This window comes from Syngnathus scovelli, chromosome 11, assembly GCF_024217435.2.
Source record: "Syngnathus scovelli strain Florida chromosome 11, RoL_Ssco_1.2, whole genome shotgun sequence".
In the NCBI taxonomy this organism is placed as follows: Eukaryota; Metazoa; Chordata; class Actinopteri; order Syngnathiformes; family Syngnathidae; genus Syngnathus; species Syngnathus scovelli.
Window position 1 is genome coordinate 7,736,309 of NC_090857.1, and position 20,434 is coordinate 7,756,742.

Here is a 20,434-nt window from a genome sequence, read left to right on the forward strand (position 1 = left end):
GAAAGCTTTGCTCCTGGTTATCACATAGTGTTTATTTTGTGTGCGCATGACTTCAGACAAACCACACCACTTGCTTTTGAATTGTCGTGCAGAGTTTAGGTGTTGATCAACTAATCCACAACTAGTCTAGTGCAAGTGTAAACAAAAATGCGATGATCAGTTTTTAGCATTTTAACATTTTTTTTGTGTTTACAATAATCAAGGGGGAAAAAAAAAGGCCGTTGCGTCATTAGCTAAAAGTCAAGGGCCAAAGGTTTCTTTACTGATCTCTAGAGGGAAACATAGGTTTAACTTGATCCGCAATCGGATTAAATGCAATCAGTAGACAATAAAGGGAAATGTAAATAGCAGAATTATAAGAAAAACGTTTTTATAATACGAGAATAAAGTCATTACCACAAGAAGAATAAAGATGTTTTACTAAATAAAAAGAAAAACAAATCAAATCCATGTAGCTTTAACTGGGGACTCTCAAAATGACTCTGCAAGTCTGAAACCAGCAGCCAGCGTAGTTGACCACTGTACATATTCATCAATCATTAGTAGCTTTTAAACATTTTCTGTCAGATCAGACTGAACAATCAAGAGATGAGCCAATTTAGTTCTTCTCGTATTAGTTGAACTTTATTCTCGTAATAGAACAATTTGAAACTTGTATCCATGTATTGTTACATAATTTTTTTGTCAATGTAGCCGTAAAACAGTCAGTTTGACGATCTGTTTTGGCTTGAGGGTCGCGTCATTACCACTTATCAGGTAATATGAGGCAGAGTGGTGATCCTCATGCTCTGACTGGCAATGGGATACGACACCATGGGCGTCGTGGCGTGGCTCATGGTGATGCCCGGCAGAGGCTGCGTCATGGACATAGACACGGCCACCGGAGCCACGGACACCGCCACCGGTGCCATAGAAACTGGAGGCGCCATCCCCTGGGCGATGGTCTGCGCCAGAGCGGCCGACAGCGGCGTAATTTCGGGGTTCAGATGAGGGGGTGGCGCCGCGTTGTTAGGGGGCGCCGCGGGAGCGCCGGTGGACGCCACCAGATCTTGCTGGGTGACGGGTCGAGGCTGCAGCCCGGTGCTGCTCAGCGTGGTGTGAGTCTGGGCGATGCCGTGGTTGTACGAGCTGACTGCACCCACCGGAGGTACCAGGGTCTGCTCAGTCTGGGCGGCTGTCATCACTGTTGCCTGACCGCGGAATTGGGCGTTCTGCTCCAAGAGAACTTCATTGGTAGAAATGAGGTTGGCAACCTGGGGGAAGGAACAGAAGCCAGGTTGTAGTTCTTGTTAACGCTCAACAAGTCATCAAATTCAATTCTACATTGCAATGTAGTGGTAGACTTTGTGTATTTATTGTAAACTTTCAGGGGACCGACTTAATTAAAATAATACATTTCTTACCAATTTGTTCTGATCTGTTTTGTACTGAATTTTAGCCTGCATTTTCTTTGTTGCAGTTCCAATTCAATTTGGTAGGAACTACTTGATGTCATACTTAAAAACAATTTTTCGACGGTGATCTCAAAAGTGTTCTCGTTCTGACCTGTTTCTTCAACTCTTCCACTCTCTTCCTCAGCAGGTTGTTTTCCTCCTCCAACAACCTGTACTCCACCGGGCGTGTGGGCAAGGTAGCCTGGACCCCGAGGTCATAGTGGCCACCGACGCTGCTGTCTGCCAGTCGCAAGCTTTCCAAGCGCCGCCTCTTGATCTGGAGTGCGGTCTGTTCAAGCGGGCTGTCCAGGCTAGCCGAGTCAAAGACGCTGCTCTCAACTACGGGCTCGTAGACCGACATCGGGGTCCTGTCGAAACGCCTCTGTCCTGACGGGCCTGCTGGCGCACTGACGCTCACCACTGGTGCACTGACACTCACTGCTGCCGCACTGACGGGCCCTACTCCCGCACTGACGGTACCTACACCTGCACTGACGCCCGCTACTCCCGCACTGACGCCCGCTACTGTCGCACTGACGCCCGCCACTCCTGCGCTGACGCCTACTCCTGCGACACTTGCATCTCTGCAAGCACTCATGCCTGGGCAGGCCACCCCTAGAATATTATTTCCAGCCACACCTCCCACAAGCCCTGGAATCCCCACACTGGCTCCTCCGCTCGCTCCGGCTGCACCGATGCCACTTCCTGCAGATACCATTACACTCGCAGCGGCCCCAAGCAAACCACTCACGCCAAGCCCAGTGAGATCATATTCATAGTCTTTTTGGACATGACGAAATTTACACTTACTGCCCCTCTGGCATTCCCCTTTCAAAAAGTCTCTGCAGATTGGGACCTCCCCTCTACTATGCGGCAGATCTGTGGGTGAGAGGCCAAGTCGTGCTGCAACTTTTGCTCTCAGCGCAAGTGGCAACTCTCCATTTTTCTTGTAATATTCCTCATCTTCTTTCGTGCCGTGTACAAAGCGACAGTTGATGCGCAAGCATTCTTTATTCTGGTAATCGTGGCAAAAAATGAATTCATTCTTTTGCACCCCTAAGTCTGGCACCTCATTAAAATCGGGATGCTTAAAGCGACAACGCTTCCCTCTCTTACAAACATTACGAATAAAATCCCTGCACACCCCATCTAGCATTAATCCAGAGTTTAACATTGCACCTCCCCCAAGGCCAAAACTAATGCCATTGCCGAGTGAGCCTCCCCCGTCCATGCTTCCAACACCCCCTTCTGAACCTACTCTGCAATCTGTAGCGCAAGCAGAGCCCGATCCTCCCTCTTCACTTAGATTGCTACCACTCCCACCGCCACCTGACAGGTAGGAGCTGTCTCGATCAGGCATGGCGCTGGGCCCAGCTCGAGGAGAATACAGCACTCATTAGTGTGCACTTTGTGGCAACTATATCTGCAGGGAATTCAGTCACGGATTGAAGACCTGCAAAACAGACAATGAGGAACTGAGAACTGAAATTGACAATAAAATTCAATATCTAGCCCTACACAAATGTTAGATGTGCCCCAATATATTCTGGTACTTTTCATATACATAAGGTAAGAAGCTGGAACTGTACCTGCCGTGAGCTGTAGCCAAACATTTACTCTATGAACAATGTGCAATTCAGCTTCTGACTCGCAGACGTCAAAGTAAAATGTCAATCTTGAGATGGCATAACACGAATTGGATCATTAGTTGAAAACACTGCTTCGAGCAGTATTTAAAAGTCTCTACGAGGCACTTTAGATGGAGCTAGAACAATAACATGTGCTTTTTTACTACTATTATAACCGGCCGCGGAGCGGACAAACAAGATTACGACGAAACAAGTATGACGTCTTAAACTAACCAAAAAAACGTGACGCAAGGTTCATGGATATCAATTAGGGTTATCAAACGTTCGAACTAGTTAAATTCATAGTGAAATATAATCTAGCAAGCATATATTTTTTGAATTCATCTCGTCGAACATTCGACGTCCGTTCTTAAGATCGTGCTCGCTAACCTTAGCTGGCTACGGCTAGCCGCTAACTCGCTAAGTACTACAAATGCCACCTTACCTAATAGATACGAGCAGAATATCAAAGTACCACGGCGAAGCACGCAACTGTGGTACACGCCGAACCAGTAACGATGATTTTACTTTGAGATGACCACGTAGGTGTTTGAATTCATTTGAGGCCTACGTGCTGTTTTGTTTTCCGTTTCCCTTACGGGTTCTTTCACCACCGAAAAGAAAGCTCTTCTTCGGCGTCCGCAATCGCCGTACATTGCTACCCCCTAGCGGCACGGATGACAAACTGTTCTCAAATAAGTTTTTCCTGGGTTATGTGTGCCCCAAAAAACCTCTGAGGTTTCGAATAACGCCGAGGCATTGCACAGTCGAAGTCACGTAGTTGTTCGTTTGAAAAGCATAAGAAAACGTCATGTAAACATGCTTGCACAAACGTACGTGCTCCTGCTGTTTGCAGCCACCGCACATACAAAAAAAAAAAAAAAAAAAAAAAAAAAAAAAATACTACAAAATATTGGACGTGCAGCCAAGAGCAAGTGAGGGCCAGATAAAAAAAAAAAAAAAAAGACTGCAAACTTATCGTTGGGCACCACCCTGATAAAAAAGAAAAATATGGGTGCCGCTGCAGAAGAGACATTCCGAGATGGTTGAACAAATGCTAAATAATTTGCACTCATGGTTGATAGTTGGGCTAACATGGGAAAATAAGTGTTTGGATAAAGAGAATAAATCAACAGCCCTACTATTTAAGAGAAATAGACAACCCTGGTATGAAAAAAAATGATGCGCCATAAAAATGTTAAAATGCTTATAGACATTAAAATACTTTCTGTGACACAAATTATTTTTTTCCTATTCTCTAGAGATTGAGTCGAATAACAGTGAAAGGTATTTCAAAAGAGGAAAAAAATGTTTTAAATGTCCTTCTGCTGGAACATCTCTCATGATGGAGAGAATGAGGATATGGTTATTAGTTTTGACAGACCTGTTTGGGAGAAAAATTATGATACTTTGAGATGAGTTTTCTTTTTAATTATCTCAGTAGCTATCTGTATTGCTTTTTTATTGGCTATCTTGTAAATTCAACCCTTTTTTTTATTGGTCACTGATTGGACTGTCATGCTCCCTTCTCCATGTGGGTGTGTCAAAATAGGTCCGAGTTACTGACTAACACACCATTTACTCCTTTTCCCCAACGGCCAGCACTTTAGATTTAGCACAGTTGTCCTCCATTTCTCATCAAGGCAACGTGCACTTTGACCCATAGGATATCCTGTGCCTTCTCAGCAGTTGCAGCTCGGGCTCATTGCAGCCAGCTGACAGAAGACCTTCAGAGCTTGAATGCACATTTTGCTCTGAACAAAAAAAGGACTTATTCACATTCTTTGTAGCACAGAAACAAAGCAGACTGAACATATTGGCTGGCGATGATGGTAAGTTCCTGAAAATATTCTTTATGACAACAGTGAGAGTCATGTGACTGTCATTTGCACACTTGCAGGCGTCCATGGAGCTGAAATGAGCTTTTTTGTAATGTCAAATGCAATTCTAAAATATATCCATTTACTCTGGAGATCTTGACCCACAGCTTAACACATTTTTTATTTTACAGGAAGACGTGAAAGAAGAGGCGCCTTTGAGCGTTTATGGACATAGCATTAAAGTTGCAGAGGTTCTACAAGATGGAGACGCACTTACCTTTCTCATCGTCTCTCAAAAAGTAAGAAAAATGACATCAATTCGTGCAAAAGAAACTATAGATTGTGCAGCAACTTCTTCCAAAGACACTCAGAAACAAAAACTTCAGTAGTGTTGATGAATAAGTAACCAACAACCAAATGAAGTTGTGCTAGCTCAGCACATTTCAATGTGGTCATGCGCTGCTAACCACAAGCTACAACTACAATAACAAATGTATATCAAACCAGATGACTGGGTGTCATAAAACACAACTCTCTGGTCTCTCCTGTTGGCGATAGCTGTCCGGGACCGGAGAGTACCACGTGGACCGGACCTATGAGGACTTTGAATGGCTACAGCAGAACCTGTTCAACCAGGAGGATGTGCCTGGGATACAGGGAGTCATAGTGAGTGTTACCCTTTTTGTGATTTCCAGACTCTTATGCATTTGTCATCTCCATGAAATGTTTAAACCAACATTATCTTTGGAAACAATGAGTCATTGTAAAAGCGTTTTCCTATTTTCCCTACCAAGTTTCCTCCTCTTCCTGCAAAGGCTCAGATGAACACAACACCAAAGGCCACCAGACAGCTTGGTGAGCAAAAAAAAAAAAAAAAAAAACACTCAAATCGTCCTATCATTGCTGGTCCTCATGAGTCTGGTTTTAAGTACAATTCTTTGAAACAAGGGACTTTTCTTCCAGGTTTCCTTGGTTTGGAAGAGTTTAAGCCATATTGTGCAGCACTGGAGAATTTCCTCCACCAGGTGGCAGCACACAACCTACTCAGAAAAAACAAAGCTTTGGAGATCTTCCTCACCAGCCCTGAAGTGAGTTCTTCATCTGTAGACGTTAACAAACAAACAAACACATCTTTGACCTCTTGAACAATGCAAGCAGCATAAATACAAATAATTTGGGCCGATGTTGGTGTTCCAAGATTTGAAAACAAAATCCATTTAATTCTGTTTCTATATGTACAGCCGCCTGGTCGACAAAAAGCCAGGAGAAACATTTTCAATCGCTTGAGTCAAGCCGTGGAAGAAATGAGAAAAGAAGGCCACAAGGTTCTTAATTTGGACTCTTTTTGGAAATGACAGCATCTCATACTGTGCGATTCTCTAAATGTGATCGCCTTCGCAGGATGTTGACGAATTCTTTCAAACTAAACGGGACGTCAATCTTTCTCTAACCAGCTGCATCAAAAACACCGTGGATGTGAGTAGCACTCCTCGCTTGCCTGACACTCAACATCTACACACATTATATATCCATTTTTCATTTGTTTTTTTTCCTGGCAGAAATTCCTGGATCTGGTGCAAACTGAGCAAAGTAAGATCACACCACACATAAAGTAAAAGACAGCTGTAATTTATTTCATTAAATTGACAATAACTTAAGGGTTAAGGCTATTCTATTGACAATATGACTATTGTGTAATTCATCCTGAAAGTAGTTTTCACACTTGATACCCTCGTGTGTTTGTACAGAAATAGCAGTGGCCTGTGGGCATTTTGCAACTGCCCTGCATCTGTGTGTGGAATCGGATGATGATCCTGACAAAGCAGCTTTTACTAAGTACGTCTGCACAAGTCTCATGACTGTCATGGAACTTTGTATTCATAAATTTGGTTTAAAAAAAAAAAAAAAATTGGACTCATTTGGTGCTTTTCATTTTATAGGATTTGTGTAAAATTATCAGACGTCTTTGAGTCAATGAAGGTAAATTGTACTTTTCCAGATTAAAAAAAAACAATCATCATAATGCATTATTATTAATTATTTTAACGTTTTGATTTTTTTTTTTTTTTAAAACATGCAGAATAGCATGGCAAGTGTTGCTGAAAATGATGTGAGCACTCTCGGACTTGGCCTGGATTTGCAGTCACGCTATCAGGAAGCAGAAAAAGTATGTCAAGTTTTTAAAATTACCAATTTTTTATTTTATCTTAATAACTTGCACCGCTTTGTTGATTCTAGGAGATGCTTTTCAGAAGGACCTGTAAGCTAGTGGAGTTGGAAACTGCCCTAAAGAATGCTGAGAAGGCCAAACCGGTCAAGAAGGCTGCTGTGAGTGCATTAATGTAGGACAATGACAGCTTTTGGCCAGCAGGTGTCAGTAGAGCATTTGTACTAAAGGGTGAAATTCTTTAAAATGTATTTTTAAACGGACATATAGGCTGTTTATGCTAAATGTGCAGCTGCGTATTTACGACTCATTCTTAATGTTCATCAGTTGGAGGAGGTGAAGAAAACAGTGGAGACCGAGTTTAATCACGTTTGTAAAGTGGCAAAACAAGAGGTAAGTCACCTAAATTTGACCTGTTACATATCAGAAGTTACGTTAATGATAATTGAGTGATGTTGTTTTACAGATTGAACACTTTGAGGATGCCCGTGTGAAGATGTTGCAACAGGCTCTGGTGAAGTGGTGCGAAAAACAGCTACGCACAGCCCGGGAAATCGCTGAGCAGTATGACCAACATCTCCAGGCCTTCAGAGCCATGTGACCCCCCCCCCCCCCCCACATATTCACTTTCTGTATGTTACAACATAACATGTCACTAAGTTGCATTTAGTGAAAACAGCGATAGACGTTTGAGACAAATTCAGAACCACATAGAATAATGATTAGCTATCCGTTTTATACACTACGTTCATGTTTGAAGTTGTGATGACTCAAAATAAACTGTGACGAATTGAAGCTCCTAAAACTTTGATGTGTTACTTCTTCAGATCTGGAGGTGTCAAGCCCCAATCACCACGTTCTAAAGAAAACTGGGAAAGTCTGGAAAAGTTGAGAACATTGCAGCAATGAACTCTTCTTCCCCTCTCACTTTTCTATCCACTTATGTGTGAATGATACATCTTAAATTTTGTTGCAAATCCACCAGTTTCCTTTGAAAGCTCAAAGTAAGACACGCTTTTGCTCATAAGACATTTAAGTTTGCAAGTCCATGCCTCAGAACCGCTGCCTGCTCCATCTTATCCATTCTGGGTCTGTAATTTCTCCATTGGGTGAATTAGGTAGAGTAGTGGTCCATTTGTGGGAGCGAGTGTGAGCAAGATAGATGGTTCCTATCATGAGAAGAGAGGGCAGAGAGGAAACTCTGCTCATATGACAGTGAAGCTGGAGATAAAGAATTATCTGACTCCCAGAGTGTGTTTTTTTCCCACCACACCTTTTATACAAGATGTTTGCAATGCTGATATATCTCAAAGTGGTTCCACTTAGGGATCTAAGGCTAAGTAATCAACAAATGTATTGTTAACATTACAGGAGCGCAGAGGAGATTGTTGATAAATTGTGCGTTGATGCCGTTAAGGCAAAATTGAGTGCAGTACGTGGCCACAACCAGCAGAGGCGCTGTTGAGCTCAGCGATAGAATTTGGCATAACACAACAAACTCACAATAAATGATTAAAATTGGGGTTAAAAAAATCAAGTGACATTTAAAAGACAAACAAAATGTTATAATTATTTTTCACTGATTATTTTTCAAATGTCCATTGTACTACAATGTAGTATTTAATAACTTGGGAAGGGAAAATCCTCCACAGTAATCTAGCATGTCCTCCCCGTAGGCAATGACACATTAAACGACACTTGCCCCTGACTCAGCAAACTATCATTCCTTTATTGCTGTTTCATGTAGAAGGAGCAACTCAACTCACATCTTTCAATTTATTGGTCACTAAACTATAATTCCCCCCTGAAGGTTTGTACAGTTTTCATTAAGTTGCATTCAATGTTAAATCTGTGGAATTTTTGTGAATCTGAATTTTGTAGGACTCTTTCCACATAATTGGTAAAACTAAATGTGCTAGGTGTGCTGAATATGTTTCAACAATAACTTATCAAGGTCATACCCATAAGCACTACTTTTGTAACGTTGACTTTTACTACTCGAGAACACTTTTTGAAGCTAATAAAAGTGCCAACAGTTGCCCTGGAGTACAGTAATTAGGCTTGTGGTGGTACATATTGTGGAAGTTGCAAAAAAAGTCTCTGACTTTACTCTTTAGATGAGTTGTAGGCAAAGTGTGGCTCCCGGGCCACATACGGCCATCTGTGTTTTTTAATCCAGCCCACAGAAAATTTACATTATTACAAAACTGGTCATTTTCTGTCGCGATGTGAGAAACGAGTGTTATTCGTTCGTTGTGATGATGTCAGAAATGTGTTTGCCTAATGTTATTTCATGGTGACTCAATAAAATGTAAAGTTGGCCTAATTTCATCCAATTCTATATCATTGAATTACAGTCATTTTACGCATATGAAGTTACTGATGACTAATTATGCGTTAGATTTAAGTAAAAATACAATTTTTGAGAGTAGAAAATGAAAGATTGGATTTTTGCGACAGACAATAGAGGCGACACTGTGTGTCTGGGGACCGTGTAATTCTCACAAGATAATCACTTAGTCCCACGAGGCAGATTTCAACCAGTTGAGGGCAGTGTCGTTGAGTCCAAGTGACTTGCTTTTGTTCTCGTGCGTGATGGCAGCAAGCGTGACCCCTGAACAAGGACGAGGAGAGCTCATGATGGCAACGCCGCATGCGTTTGAGTTTGCTGAAACATTCACTTAGCGCCGATATGCTGAAAGAGCTCATTATAGACAAAGAGGCAGCACTCAGCCTCCGTTCATCCCTCATGCTCTGACAAAGGCCCACTTGTGCAGGTAAAAATGGCTTGTGCGAACATAAAGCCGGTTGCTATTTCATTGATGTCAGTGTGTGAATGCACAATGGAAGATTTATCAACAGTATTCAACATGAATATGCAATAGCGCAACTCTGGATAATTCATCTGCATGTCTTGTAGCCTTTCTGCAGTTCCATGAAAATTTAATGCTAGCAGGCCAATCTATTTTGATGAGCCTATAGACAGCTAATTTGCTCTGTATGGGATACTTGCTTTGTCTTCTTAGCGTGTCCCTGCTACCTGGATTCACCCTTAGCCGTTCCTGTTCTGTCTTCACAAGTGGCTTTGTTATCCGGGAGGAGCTTGGGCTCATGGGAATTGAAAGAACAAATGTGGACTACGCAAAGTGCAATATGAAAGGCTGGCACTTTTTTTTGCATCGTCCCGATTCAGTCTTGCCGGGGTTTGAAATGAAAATAAAAAAAGGAAAACGCAAGCAGGAGTGTTTTAATCTTATATTCACTTGGATTCGAAGCTCCGTCATGGATGAGTGTGTGCGGAGCAGCTGACTTGTGTCAACTCAAGGTTGTTGGCACTTCATTAAATCTAATCACTGCCATGCGCAGATTATGACTCATTAAAAGTTTGGGGGGGAGCAAGATATGATGAGAGAGCGAGGAGGAGGACATAATGTAATGCAGATTTGCTACCACCTGCAGCTATTACACTTTCATAAGGCACATCCCAAACAGAGCTTTGCAAACCCTGATCCAAACTCCCAACCAATATTTTTAATTCAGTTTTCCCTCTTTTTTTTTCTACAGCACTGCAAAGCATTAGACTTGCAAATTCACACTATTTGTCAGTTCACGAGTGAATGGAAGCCATAAATATTTATACTTCCCCACTAACGCTGCTGCCTTTCATATGTTGGAGATGATGTTATGATACAGTTAATTAGCTTTGCGGGAATAATGTCAGAAGCAGGTTGACATGCTGAGCTGATGACTTTGCTGCCACTGTCAACGCGAAGCAATGTTGCAACATCTCCACAAAAGCCGACCATGTACTGACAACGCAGACAAAAAGCCTCATTTGAATATCAAAGAAACCACTTTTGAAATAAATGTTGGTCAAGCCGTACAGTATGAATAACTAAATTGCATTTCCACAGCATATTTTCACACACAAATACAAACGCGGCCGGTAAAAGCCTAATCAATTATTCATCAATATTTCCATCACACTGTTGACCACAGTAGCGGGACATATGATGTAATGGTCAGTATGGATCATCCCAGAGGGCAAGTGATCATTTATTTTCTCCACGTGATTGTCCGATGACCATGCATGGCAAATCTCGGACCCAATTTTGGTAATTTCACAGATGAACACAGCTGGTGGATCTGTCAGAGGGAGGGCTGCGCCGATGTGGGTGTGGTCATTATTGCCAGTAGCTATACAAAGTTAAACCAACATGACTGAATGTTATCCCAAGCAGAGATTGAACATCTGCTGCAGAAAAATATGTCCAAGCCCACTGCTGGTTCTCATGACGAATGTCACCTCTACTTTATGCTCGTGTTCACAAGCTAACGATTTAGCAAGTGGATAGTTATGCATGGCTTTGAAAATGCCTCCTGGTTATATGCGACTACAATTCAATTTGAGATAATGAAAGTCTCATTAATCCCAGTCAGCTATAAAATATGCTAACTCCCATTAAGGTTTGATGATAAGGTGTTAGAGCTGCCATCTTACTGATTGTGTTGTTTATCAGCTGCTGTTGGAAAAAATAATAATGTAATGATGCAATAATACAAAACAAGCTGAACAAGCGCTAGCATTTTTCTTTGCCTCTAACAATCTTCCCAGTGTTTATTGTTCAGTCCGTAATGAATGTACTATTTGACAATAGTTCTTAAATAGCTACCAGTGTGCTGAAAGAGAAATTGTTGGAAAAGAAAAGAGAATGCAAACAAAAGAAATCCAATTATTTCACAATGTTGGTGCTTTTAAAATCCTCAAACAATAGCGATGATAATTCCCACTTTGATTGATGCTGTCATAGAGATAATCTTTCAGTGATGCCTTTATTACTTTGCTTGAGCTTTGCAAATAAATACTACACTTCTTTTTATGATGCCATGCAGCTCTACAATAAATATAATTTAAAAACATTTTAAAAAATGACCCCATTTTTATTGTCAATGTCAAGTAATATTTAGCAATTTGTTTATTACTATATATATATATATATATATATATATATATATATATATATATATATATATATATATATATATATATATATATATATATATATATATATATGCACCATTTTTTGGAGGAGCAGGGAAGGGAGGGGGCATTGTTTCACATCACTGACAGCATGGTCTATGAGTTTGCGTACAAAAAAAATCCTCCAAATTGATGTATTGTCCTATCAAAATTGTGCAAGTTTATTGCATGGAGGATGCCAGTTCTACTCGTCGCCATCTCCGATGATGTGCAGAAATGTACAAGCACCCTAATCTGTGCTCTGTAACCGCTGATGAATATGAATGAATCGATGAATATAGATGAGAGGGATGAATAATGACGAGTGCGCTTCATCAACCATGTGGGGGCACCGAGCTCGAGCAATCAATCACCACCACCGAGTCCCGCCTTGATTGACAGGCAACGGAATATATACTTTTCAAAAAATAAAAACCGAGCTGTTTGGATGCTTTTCATCTGTTTGCTGCTGAACTAACCTTGCACGGCGTCCGCCGCCTCGGTGCTTAATGACGACACGTCGTGGCCACATTGTAAATGAATCCAGTGAATGTATCAACATCCCAATGTTTGCGAGGGTAATATAAATAATAAGCAAAACAACTGCATGCATTTCCACTAACGGCTTCCATGACATTAAACCAATTAAAGTCGAGTTCAGTGAGGCGTGGCGGTTAAATGGCCAGCGAACTGAGGCTGGTTATTGCGTGAGGTCAAGGGTCATCTATTCAAGCAGACCTTTGATAATTGGAACCTCTTGAAGCAACAGTTACATCATTTCCAGTGTGGCCGTCTAACAGCAAAAAGCTGCCATCTCTCAATGCTCCATTACGGGCCTAATGCGGCGTTTCCTGTTCCTACACCTGTGGGATCGTTTAACACCTATTTACCTCGTGTTCCTCACCATGTACCCCGGGCTTCCCATTCCGTGTAATGGCTGCATTGATCACACCGCCCACCCCCCCCTGAAAAGACATCAATGGGATATTGACTCTGCAGCGTTGGTCGCTCGCATGCTGTGTCTGCAAGGAACATTTTTAAATGGAGACAACTGGACTAAACAGATAGCAAGTTCAAACAAAATGCTCAGAGGTCAAAGTTCATGGCCACCGTTGAAGTGTTGTGACATCATTAGGCCAATTCCATGCTTCTTGTCTCGGCACACAAAGTCCCACACACTGATAGGGGCAGATGTTTGTATCCAGAGACAACGCCCCGCCGAAGCCTGGGAACTTGTGAAAAGCCTCACTCGGATCGGGTCTGTTCTGGCGTTCACACGTCTCCAAATGCCTTCAGTCGCTCAGCTGTGCAATGCAAGCGGGGGCAGGGTCGCCGGCTGCCATGCTTCTCCCACTGCACTCCTTCATACTCTATTGATGCCCTAAAGAGTCCATGTTAGAGGTCAGCCCTTCAGCGCTGACAGGGTCAAACTTCATCTCATGAATATGGAAGGCGGCCCGGGCCCGGGGGACCATCTGCTCCACTCTTTTGGAGCCCAAACAAATGAGGCGGCCGAGTGGGTGCCGTATTAGTGTAATTACTGTGGATTTCCCAGGCCTGAAACGAAGTGTCAACCCCCATTTTAAGTCACCATTGACAGGTGCAAACAGATATAGCAAAGTTAACTTATTCATCATTTCATCATATTTGTTCTCATCTGTTATATTCAGGACATATTTATTATTTGCTAACCTAACCCAATCACCACGTGCATGTAATGACTGCAGCTACAGGACAATATTGAGTTTCTGGATTGTAATTGTAGAGATTACATAACTTGGCCATGTGCCTTCGCTGCCGACACAGAGCCAAGCTGTCGTCGTGTTGTCAACAAAACAATTCTGGGTCATTGCTTTGCGGGGAATATTTTTCATTAGGAACGAGTGTAATATGTAAATAAAAGATTTTAAAATGGAATGGAATGTATCATATATTTTAATATGATGATTTAATCAAATAATTTTTTTATTGACATAATTAAATAGAAGGCTGCGCTATAACGGTCCCATCTATTATAATTTCATTTAACGGCTGTACAAAAATTCTCCCTTTGATGAGAATATGTAATTGTTTTATTTTATGTTCTTTAGTGGCGTAAAACTGCAGGCAGAATTTCTTATACCGATAGAATATAACAGCAATGGTTAAAGCTAACAGCAATAGAAAAAAAACAGCAAGTTACTTTTCGCAGACTTTCACGACAAATCAAAGCAATGTCGACCTCTCATTGACATTCGGCAATCTTCTCTACCATCATATTCAACTCCCACAAGGGAGTGTGTATTTGTTTTGATCTCGTGCTTTTCTATCGCATGCTCAAATTCAGCGAACAATACACCTTTTCTTTACGCATTGATGTAGCTGAGTCGGAACAGATGGAAGCAAAATGAGCAGCTTGCAAGATGACAGACTTTTTGTTTCCAGAATCATTTTGATGTCTAAAATACTATGTTAATTTTAGTATTTTAATCTGAAAGGAAGTAAAACATCACTGCACAGGACACCTCGAGTATTTGCCATATGGATTATATTTAAAGCAAATCACATTTATGTTCAGTTGAGGCTAAGCTTAGAGCTTGCCTGTCAAGCTGAGTGGCACTTAAGACTCAGAGCATGAATAAATCACTACAGTTTGACCCATTTGAATACCAAATGGAGTCATAGCCACTGGGTAACAACAGGCATGCTTGAACTCACAGGCTCATTTCCATCATACCGGAGAATCGCCACACGCTGTTGTGATGTTAAATACCGGTGACGTGATTTTTTTCGATTTTAACCAGAGACATATCCCAGACGATGGCCCGAGGTGTTTAATCAAAAACGTTTATGACCTTGGTGTGAACTCAATGTCTCTCAGATGCGACACTAAGATTTTCATTGACCTTTTCACTTTACCAACACCAACTCAAGAATCATCCCAAATTGGGCTAGCAGGACGATGACAAACTCCACTCACGATTATCAACCATGCAGAAACGATTCTTTCACTGACTGTCAACTTTTAATTAGTAAAAAGAGAATACATCAATTTTTCAGTATGCAGGCTTTCTACACTGACATGTTTTTCTACTCAGTGATGTTTGGATTGCTGGAAGTTTAGTGGTAGGCATACACTCGGGTTCAATTTACGGCCACTGCAGTAATACTTAAACGTGAAGTGAGCAGGAGAATATTTGACTTTCTGACTTGTGTCTCTCTGCCAGGAAACTTAATTTAATTCCCAAAACAATTCACAAAGCAAAACAAACTGCGTAGAGTGCAACAAAATGGCCGAGGTTTGATCACAACAACACAATGTGTCTGTCAGACAGCCGGTTTACACCTGCCGTCAGAATCTGCTAAACCTCTCCCAGAGAGGATGTCACCACTTGTCTGAGAAGCCGATTAATTTTTAAACTCTGTGTTTGTCAGGATGTGACGACTGACAGGAACCACAGCGCTGGGAGGACAGGAAACAAACATGGCTGTCAGAGTCAGAGGTTGGTCACTGATGCCTCAGCCACTCTCTCTTTATGACTCTGATGCAGCTATATAGCCGGATCAGTGTTTTTAAAGAGGCCGTTTTGGGCTTTGTTAGCAGTGGCGCCAGAAGGAGGAAGCAGAAGATTGATGATGAGAGCACATCTTTACTTAATGTAAGCATTCTGTAATCGCTGTTAAGATTAATAGAGTTCAGCCAGAAAATAGCCGTTAAACAATAACGGAGGAAGCGAGAACCAGACCGACCAACTTGTCTTTCCTAAACTAGAACTGGAGCGAATCAATAGATTGATGGACAGTGGAGATCATCTTCAAGGTTGAAATCTTCAGTAATATCACAAATGTTTACAATGTGGCAAGGGAGAGTAAACATTGGGTTTTGGAGGAATATCAAAAAAGTCACGTGGATGATAATTCAAGATTGACATGATTTTCATCATGCCAAGGGCATACAACAGCAGCCACATAAGTGAGCTTAAGAATACTCAGTAATCACTTCCAGCATGTTAAAACTTAATCATCTTATCATGTAAGAAATAAGAACACTAAATTACCACTTATCATTATTATTAAATTTTAAGCCTTTGGAAAATATTTTTTGTTTATAGCATGGTCTGACTCTTGTATTGTTGATTTCCTTAAAATGACTTTTACTAATTAGGCTCCTAAGAGCAATAACACAGCCTCACAGAGTCACTTTGAAGCGCACTTTTATTTGCTTAACGAAGTGAAGCGCCCTAAAAATAAAATTTGTCTTGCAGCTGCAAATATGTCCTGAAGCAGCACGTGCATGAAAACAGCTGCCCATTAAGACATCTAGATTAAAAAAAAAAAAAACAACGCAAGCTCCCTCTTTTAAATTCACAAGTCACTGAATTTATTTGCCTGCCGTCTAAGTTTATAATCAATTTTCATCTATTTTTTAAACACAGTACATTTGCAACAAAGAACACAAAGACTAGCAGTGTTTTGAGAGAGGCTGAGGAATATTTAATACAAACCAAAGGAGGTTACCCAGCCCACGTCTCCCCCACTCACGCCCAAATAATACCCCTCAGAGAGCAGACTACTAAACACTCCAGCAGCCTGCAGCACATCAGTCCTGCCATATAAGGACAAAATCGGGTTGGGCTAGGAAAATTCCATCACTCTCCTCCTAATGCAAATCCTCTCCCTCACTTGTTCTTGACACTCCAGCATGTCTTTTATTCACCTGCTTCCCAAAAGGGAAAACACAACCTGTCCTTCCCAACACAAGCTTTTTATTTCACACCCTGGCAAAAAAAAAAAAAGAGTAAATAGCATCTAATCCAGCAGCAAAAGAGCAGCACTTTTTGGAAGTGCTGTCAAGGACAAAGAAGTGTTTTCAACAAGAGATGTTGGCCAAAGAGCTTTCATGAATCCAGCTGCCTCTCCAGCTCTTGACACACTCAGTCGCCATTAAAAATGTCTGAAAAACGTGCTAATGCTCCAAACAAAGTATTATTAGCTTTTGGATTATGATTTGGCTGCTCCAACGTCTAGAAGCAAGATATGGATAGTGTGATTCTCAAGCAGAGGCAACAAAGAGTAGTTGTCTTTGTTCGTGGCAGTACAAAAGGGAGGGGTGAACACCGATGGAGGGAGGATGGGGGAGATTTTGCACTTTTGAGCACAAAAAAGAGCTGAGAAGCAAAATTTGCCCCACTAATCATCCATGTATTAAATGTCTGTTAAGGCCCAGGTCCTCCACTGCATGGTCTTAAACTCTTCCCTGCCAACTCAGGTGGGTCGAATAGAATATTAATAATATATTAGCACCTGCATATTAATGCATCTCAGCAGCAAAAAACAAAATATCAGTAGCTTTTGGATATCCCGAACCATGTAAGCAAATACACTAAAGTTGTTAACATCAAAAAGAAGGTTGTTTAGTGTCTACTTTAAAAAAAAAAAAAAAATTGAATAATTAACCATACAATTATGATCACAAAGGGCAAAGGCACAATTAACTGAGGAAAATAGTATCACTGTCGACTAATTGGTCGCCCCTTGTTTATAAAAATGCCTGCTCTGATCGAACAAATCCTCAGAGATCTCAGAAAATGCTGACTCCTGTTTTAACCTGTCAATTAAATATTAATGCACACTTTAATATGGATGGACCAAGAGCCTGTGAGTTGACTTTAGAAAGGCCGACTTGGAATGAAGTCTTACCTTTTATTCGAATTGGGTCTTTATTTTGTAGACGGGCAATATTAGGGACTATATTTAATAAAGTCAGTGTAAAAATGAAAGTCAACTCCCAAGAGGATGGGAGAAATTGCTTTTTTTTTTTTTAATTAAAAAGGGGTCTGGTGATGTTGTTAAGTGACTCTGATTGGTTGTGGGATAGCACACTAATGCGCACGGTCGACTAATATAAAGTGACATGCGTAGCAGGAGTCGGGACTATTACAACAAACTCCCATGAGGCGGTCGACACTCCAACTCATTTTCAGGCCCCGCAAAAACCGGTGTGGACATTTGCCTCCATTTTGTTTATTTTAATGACAAACAGTTTACACACAGCTGCGGACCAACAGAATATTTTTCAATAAAAAAAGTGATTAAGTTCCACTGCAGCACAAGATGCAATGTATGACTTATGATTAGCTGAAAACGACACATGGGGTACATGAATGTAATAAATCAATCCCGTAAAGACGGCTAAAAGCTAACAGGAGAACAATAAAGACACCAGCTTCAAACTATGTTGCAAGCTCATGCAATAAAATCAAAGTCGGCAAAGCTTATAAGCTTCAATAGTATGTGCGAAGATGCTGATTCAACTCAACTGGGGCGTTGTGTTGTGTTGCAGCTGTTGTGTTGTGTTGTGTTGCAGCTGTTGTGTTGTCGGCTTGGATTTCATTAGCCGGTAAGGTGAGACTCTTTCAGCAGCAACATCTGCAACATTTGTCAAGTGCGTGGTTTTAATGCCCGCTCGAGGGTACGGGGAGGTAACAGGAACACTATCCCAGCGACTTTATCAACATGGTGTTACATTTTCCAAGGGGCAAGCATCTGCTGTAGTTGCATCCGAGAACAGCCTGAAGCTGTTTTGATCCACGGCAATTAAGATGGAGCTTAATCAGATCGACAAAGAAAGAGAGCTTGTTGGTTTTATATGTAAAGTTAAACAGTGTGTTCTTTTTCACTATATGAAAGGAGTGTTTGTGATTCATGTTCCGGCGATATTCATCCCCTCCCGACTCAGCTCATGAGGAAAACGACACCAATTGTCTTTGCGTCAAGCGAGTGCCAAGCTGCAAAATGATGAGAGGCCGTGTGAGAGGTAAACCAGGGGACACGCATTTCCATCTAACTCCTTTTCCCAGATGGCCATATGGCAGGAGCTGTGTGATCAGAGATCTAATAAAGAGGCAAGATACGCTGCAGAGCCTTTCCTGGAAGGGAGAGTCGTTGCCGTGGCAACCGCACCCGTTGCATAGCAGGTTAATAGTGGGAAATTAGGATTTGACCGGCTGCTACTCAACTTTGAGCTGCACTCCTGTTGCAGAAAGATAGGAGTTGCTCCGACTGGGCCGCCGTTACGCATTGGCAGAACACGATAGGACTGTTGGGTTCCCTTTAGTACGTATTTTTGTGCACTGTTGGTCTGCAATATTATTTTGTAGGTGTTTCTGCGCATACTGCCGACCAAATGAGTTTGAGGGAGAAATAAAGTGGTAAAATATAAGGTACAGTATATGTGAATTATATTTTGACATAAGTAGGCTTTGGCGCCAGCATGCGAGAAGTTGCTTTTTCAATATAAAGCAGTGCTTAACTAAAATAAATTCAAAAAGATCATTGACAAGGACTACGGGGAAGGAAAAGATGCTGATTGATGATTTTAATCGGGTCTCGACTGATAAGAAGCATTGCAGTTAAGAGAACGATATTGCCCTTATTTTGATGACAGCAGTGCTTTAAAGGTCAGCGTATTAACTTTATCGCTGCATCTGCATCTTAGTGCTTAACCACTCATCCATGCAGACTGTGTCTTGAAGTTCACCTTGTCTGCCTGGGATTCCATGGTAGTTTGAAAAACAAATGCAAACAACATTGCGGCCTTATGCAATTGTAGAAAACAAGTCCAAGAAAATTTGCACATGCCACTTATTCCCCATCTTTCTTCTCTGGCATGAAAAACGCAGTCGGGTTGCTCCCAAAGCTGCAGCTCAGGCAGTAAATGATAAAACGCTGTCATTTCTCTGCTCCCCTTAGAGATGAGGAAGCAGAGGAGGAAGAAGCCAAACAAGTGACAGCTTCAAGAGAAAAAGACATTTCTCTCTCTCTGCTGTCTGAATGTCTTATCGGGCCAAAAATCAGTTTGCTGTCACATTATGTAGGCCTGACTGCTCGTCCATTGACACCGAACATCACAAAACTACACTGCCCACAACACTTACAATCGGTAACTGTCACCTTAAAACAACAAAAATTGCCGGAAGAGAGGCAGGAGTCACACCCAGAAACTGTGTGTCGACCTGAATAAGCTAAGAGGATCCGATTTTAAAAAAATACAAAAAGGTAAACAGACATATTCACTGCTGTGAATGTTGATGTTCGTCAATTGGAATACAACTGTTTACTGCCACTGAGTTGTGGCAGAGGTTCTTGCCCTAGGTCGGCTACAAAATTCAAACTGCTACATAACTGTAAAGATGAACAGTCGATGGCGACATTGCATCAATTCAGTTTAGCTATGGATTAGGGCACAAAAAATACAGCTCGGGGGCCACATTTGGCCCACCAACAGTCTCTCAAACAGACAATGAAGTCTAAATAAAATGTAAATATGGGGACTTTTATTTTGAAAGTTGCATTTTTATTTATATACACATCTGTAGACAGTGGTC

At 41.5% G+C, this 20,434-nt stretch overlaps 2 protein-coding genes across 3 annotated transcripts; one reads left to right on the forward strand and one right to left on the reverse strand.

The window, feature by feature from the left end:
* Positions 1-6: 6 nt before the first annotated feature.
* zc3h10 (zinc finger CCCH-type containing 10) lies at positions 7-3,705 on the reverse strand. Its single transcript, XM_049732793.1, has 3 exons — positions 3,507-3,705; positions 1,546-2,886; positions 7-1,253 (listed from the first exon to the last, which is right to left on the reverse strand). The coding sequence occupies exons 2-3, from the start codon at positions 2,791-2,793 to the stop codon at positions 753-755; spliced, it is 1,749 nt and encodes a 582-aa protein (XP_049588750.1). The 5' UTR covers positions 2,794-2,886; positions 3,507-3,705; the 3' UTR covers positions 7-752.
* Positions 3,706-4,621: 916 nt separating this feature from the next.
* Positions 4,622-7,853, forward strand: si:dkey-28n18.9 (sorting nexin-6). Of its 2 annotated transcripts, none has more exons than XM_049732795.2 (14): positions 4,622-4,893; positions 5,073-5,180; positions 5,440-5,547; positions 5,676-5,736; positions 5,845-5,969; positions 6,123-6,206; positions 6,283-6,357; positions 6,441-6,471; positions 6,630-6,717; positions 6,822-6,861; positions 6,962-7,048; positions 7,120-7,209; positions 7,376-7,441; positions 7,515-7,853. In XM_049732795.2, the coding sequence occupies exons 1-14, from the start codon at positions 4,888-4,890 to the stop codon at positions 7,647-7,649; spliced, it is 1,104 nt and encodes a 367-aa protein (XP_049588752.1). In that variant the 5' UTR covers positions 4,622-4,887; the 3' UTR covers positions 7,650-7,853. The 2 variants fall into 2 exon arrangements, with proteins under 2 accessions (XP_049588752.1, XP_049588751.1); XM_049732794.1 differs by lacking the exon at positions 4,622-4,893 and adding an exon at positions 4,916-4,990.
* Positions 7,854-20,434: the final 12,581 nt, after the last annotated feature.

Excerpts from the sequence above, each read along its gene's own strand:
- zc3h10 (XM_049732793.1), bottom strand. The coding sequence starts at position 2,793 with ATGCCTGATCGAGACAGCTCCTACCTGTCAGGTGGCGGTGGGAGTGGT. Across the intron at positions 1,254-1,545 it reads TGGAAGAGTTGAAGAAACAG|GTTGCCAACCTCATTTCTAC; the intron begins GTCAGAACGAGA and ends TCCTTCCCCCAG.
- si:dkey-28n18.9 (XM_049732794.1), top strand. Across the intron at positions 6,472-6,629 it reads TCTGGTGCAAACTGAGCAAA|AAATAGCAGTGGCCTGTGGG; the intron begins GTAAGATCACAC and ends GTGTTTGTACAG. Across the intron at positions 7,442-7,514 it reads GTAAAGTGGCAAAACAAGAG|ATTGAACACTTTGAGGATGC; the intron begins GTAAGTCACCTA and ends GTTGTTTTACAG.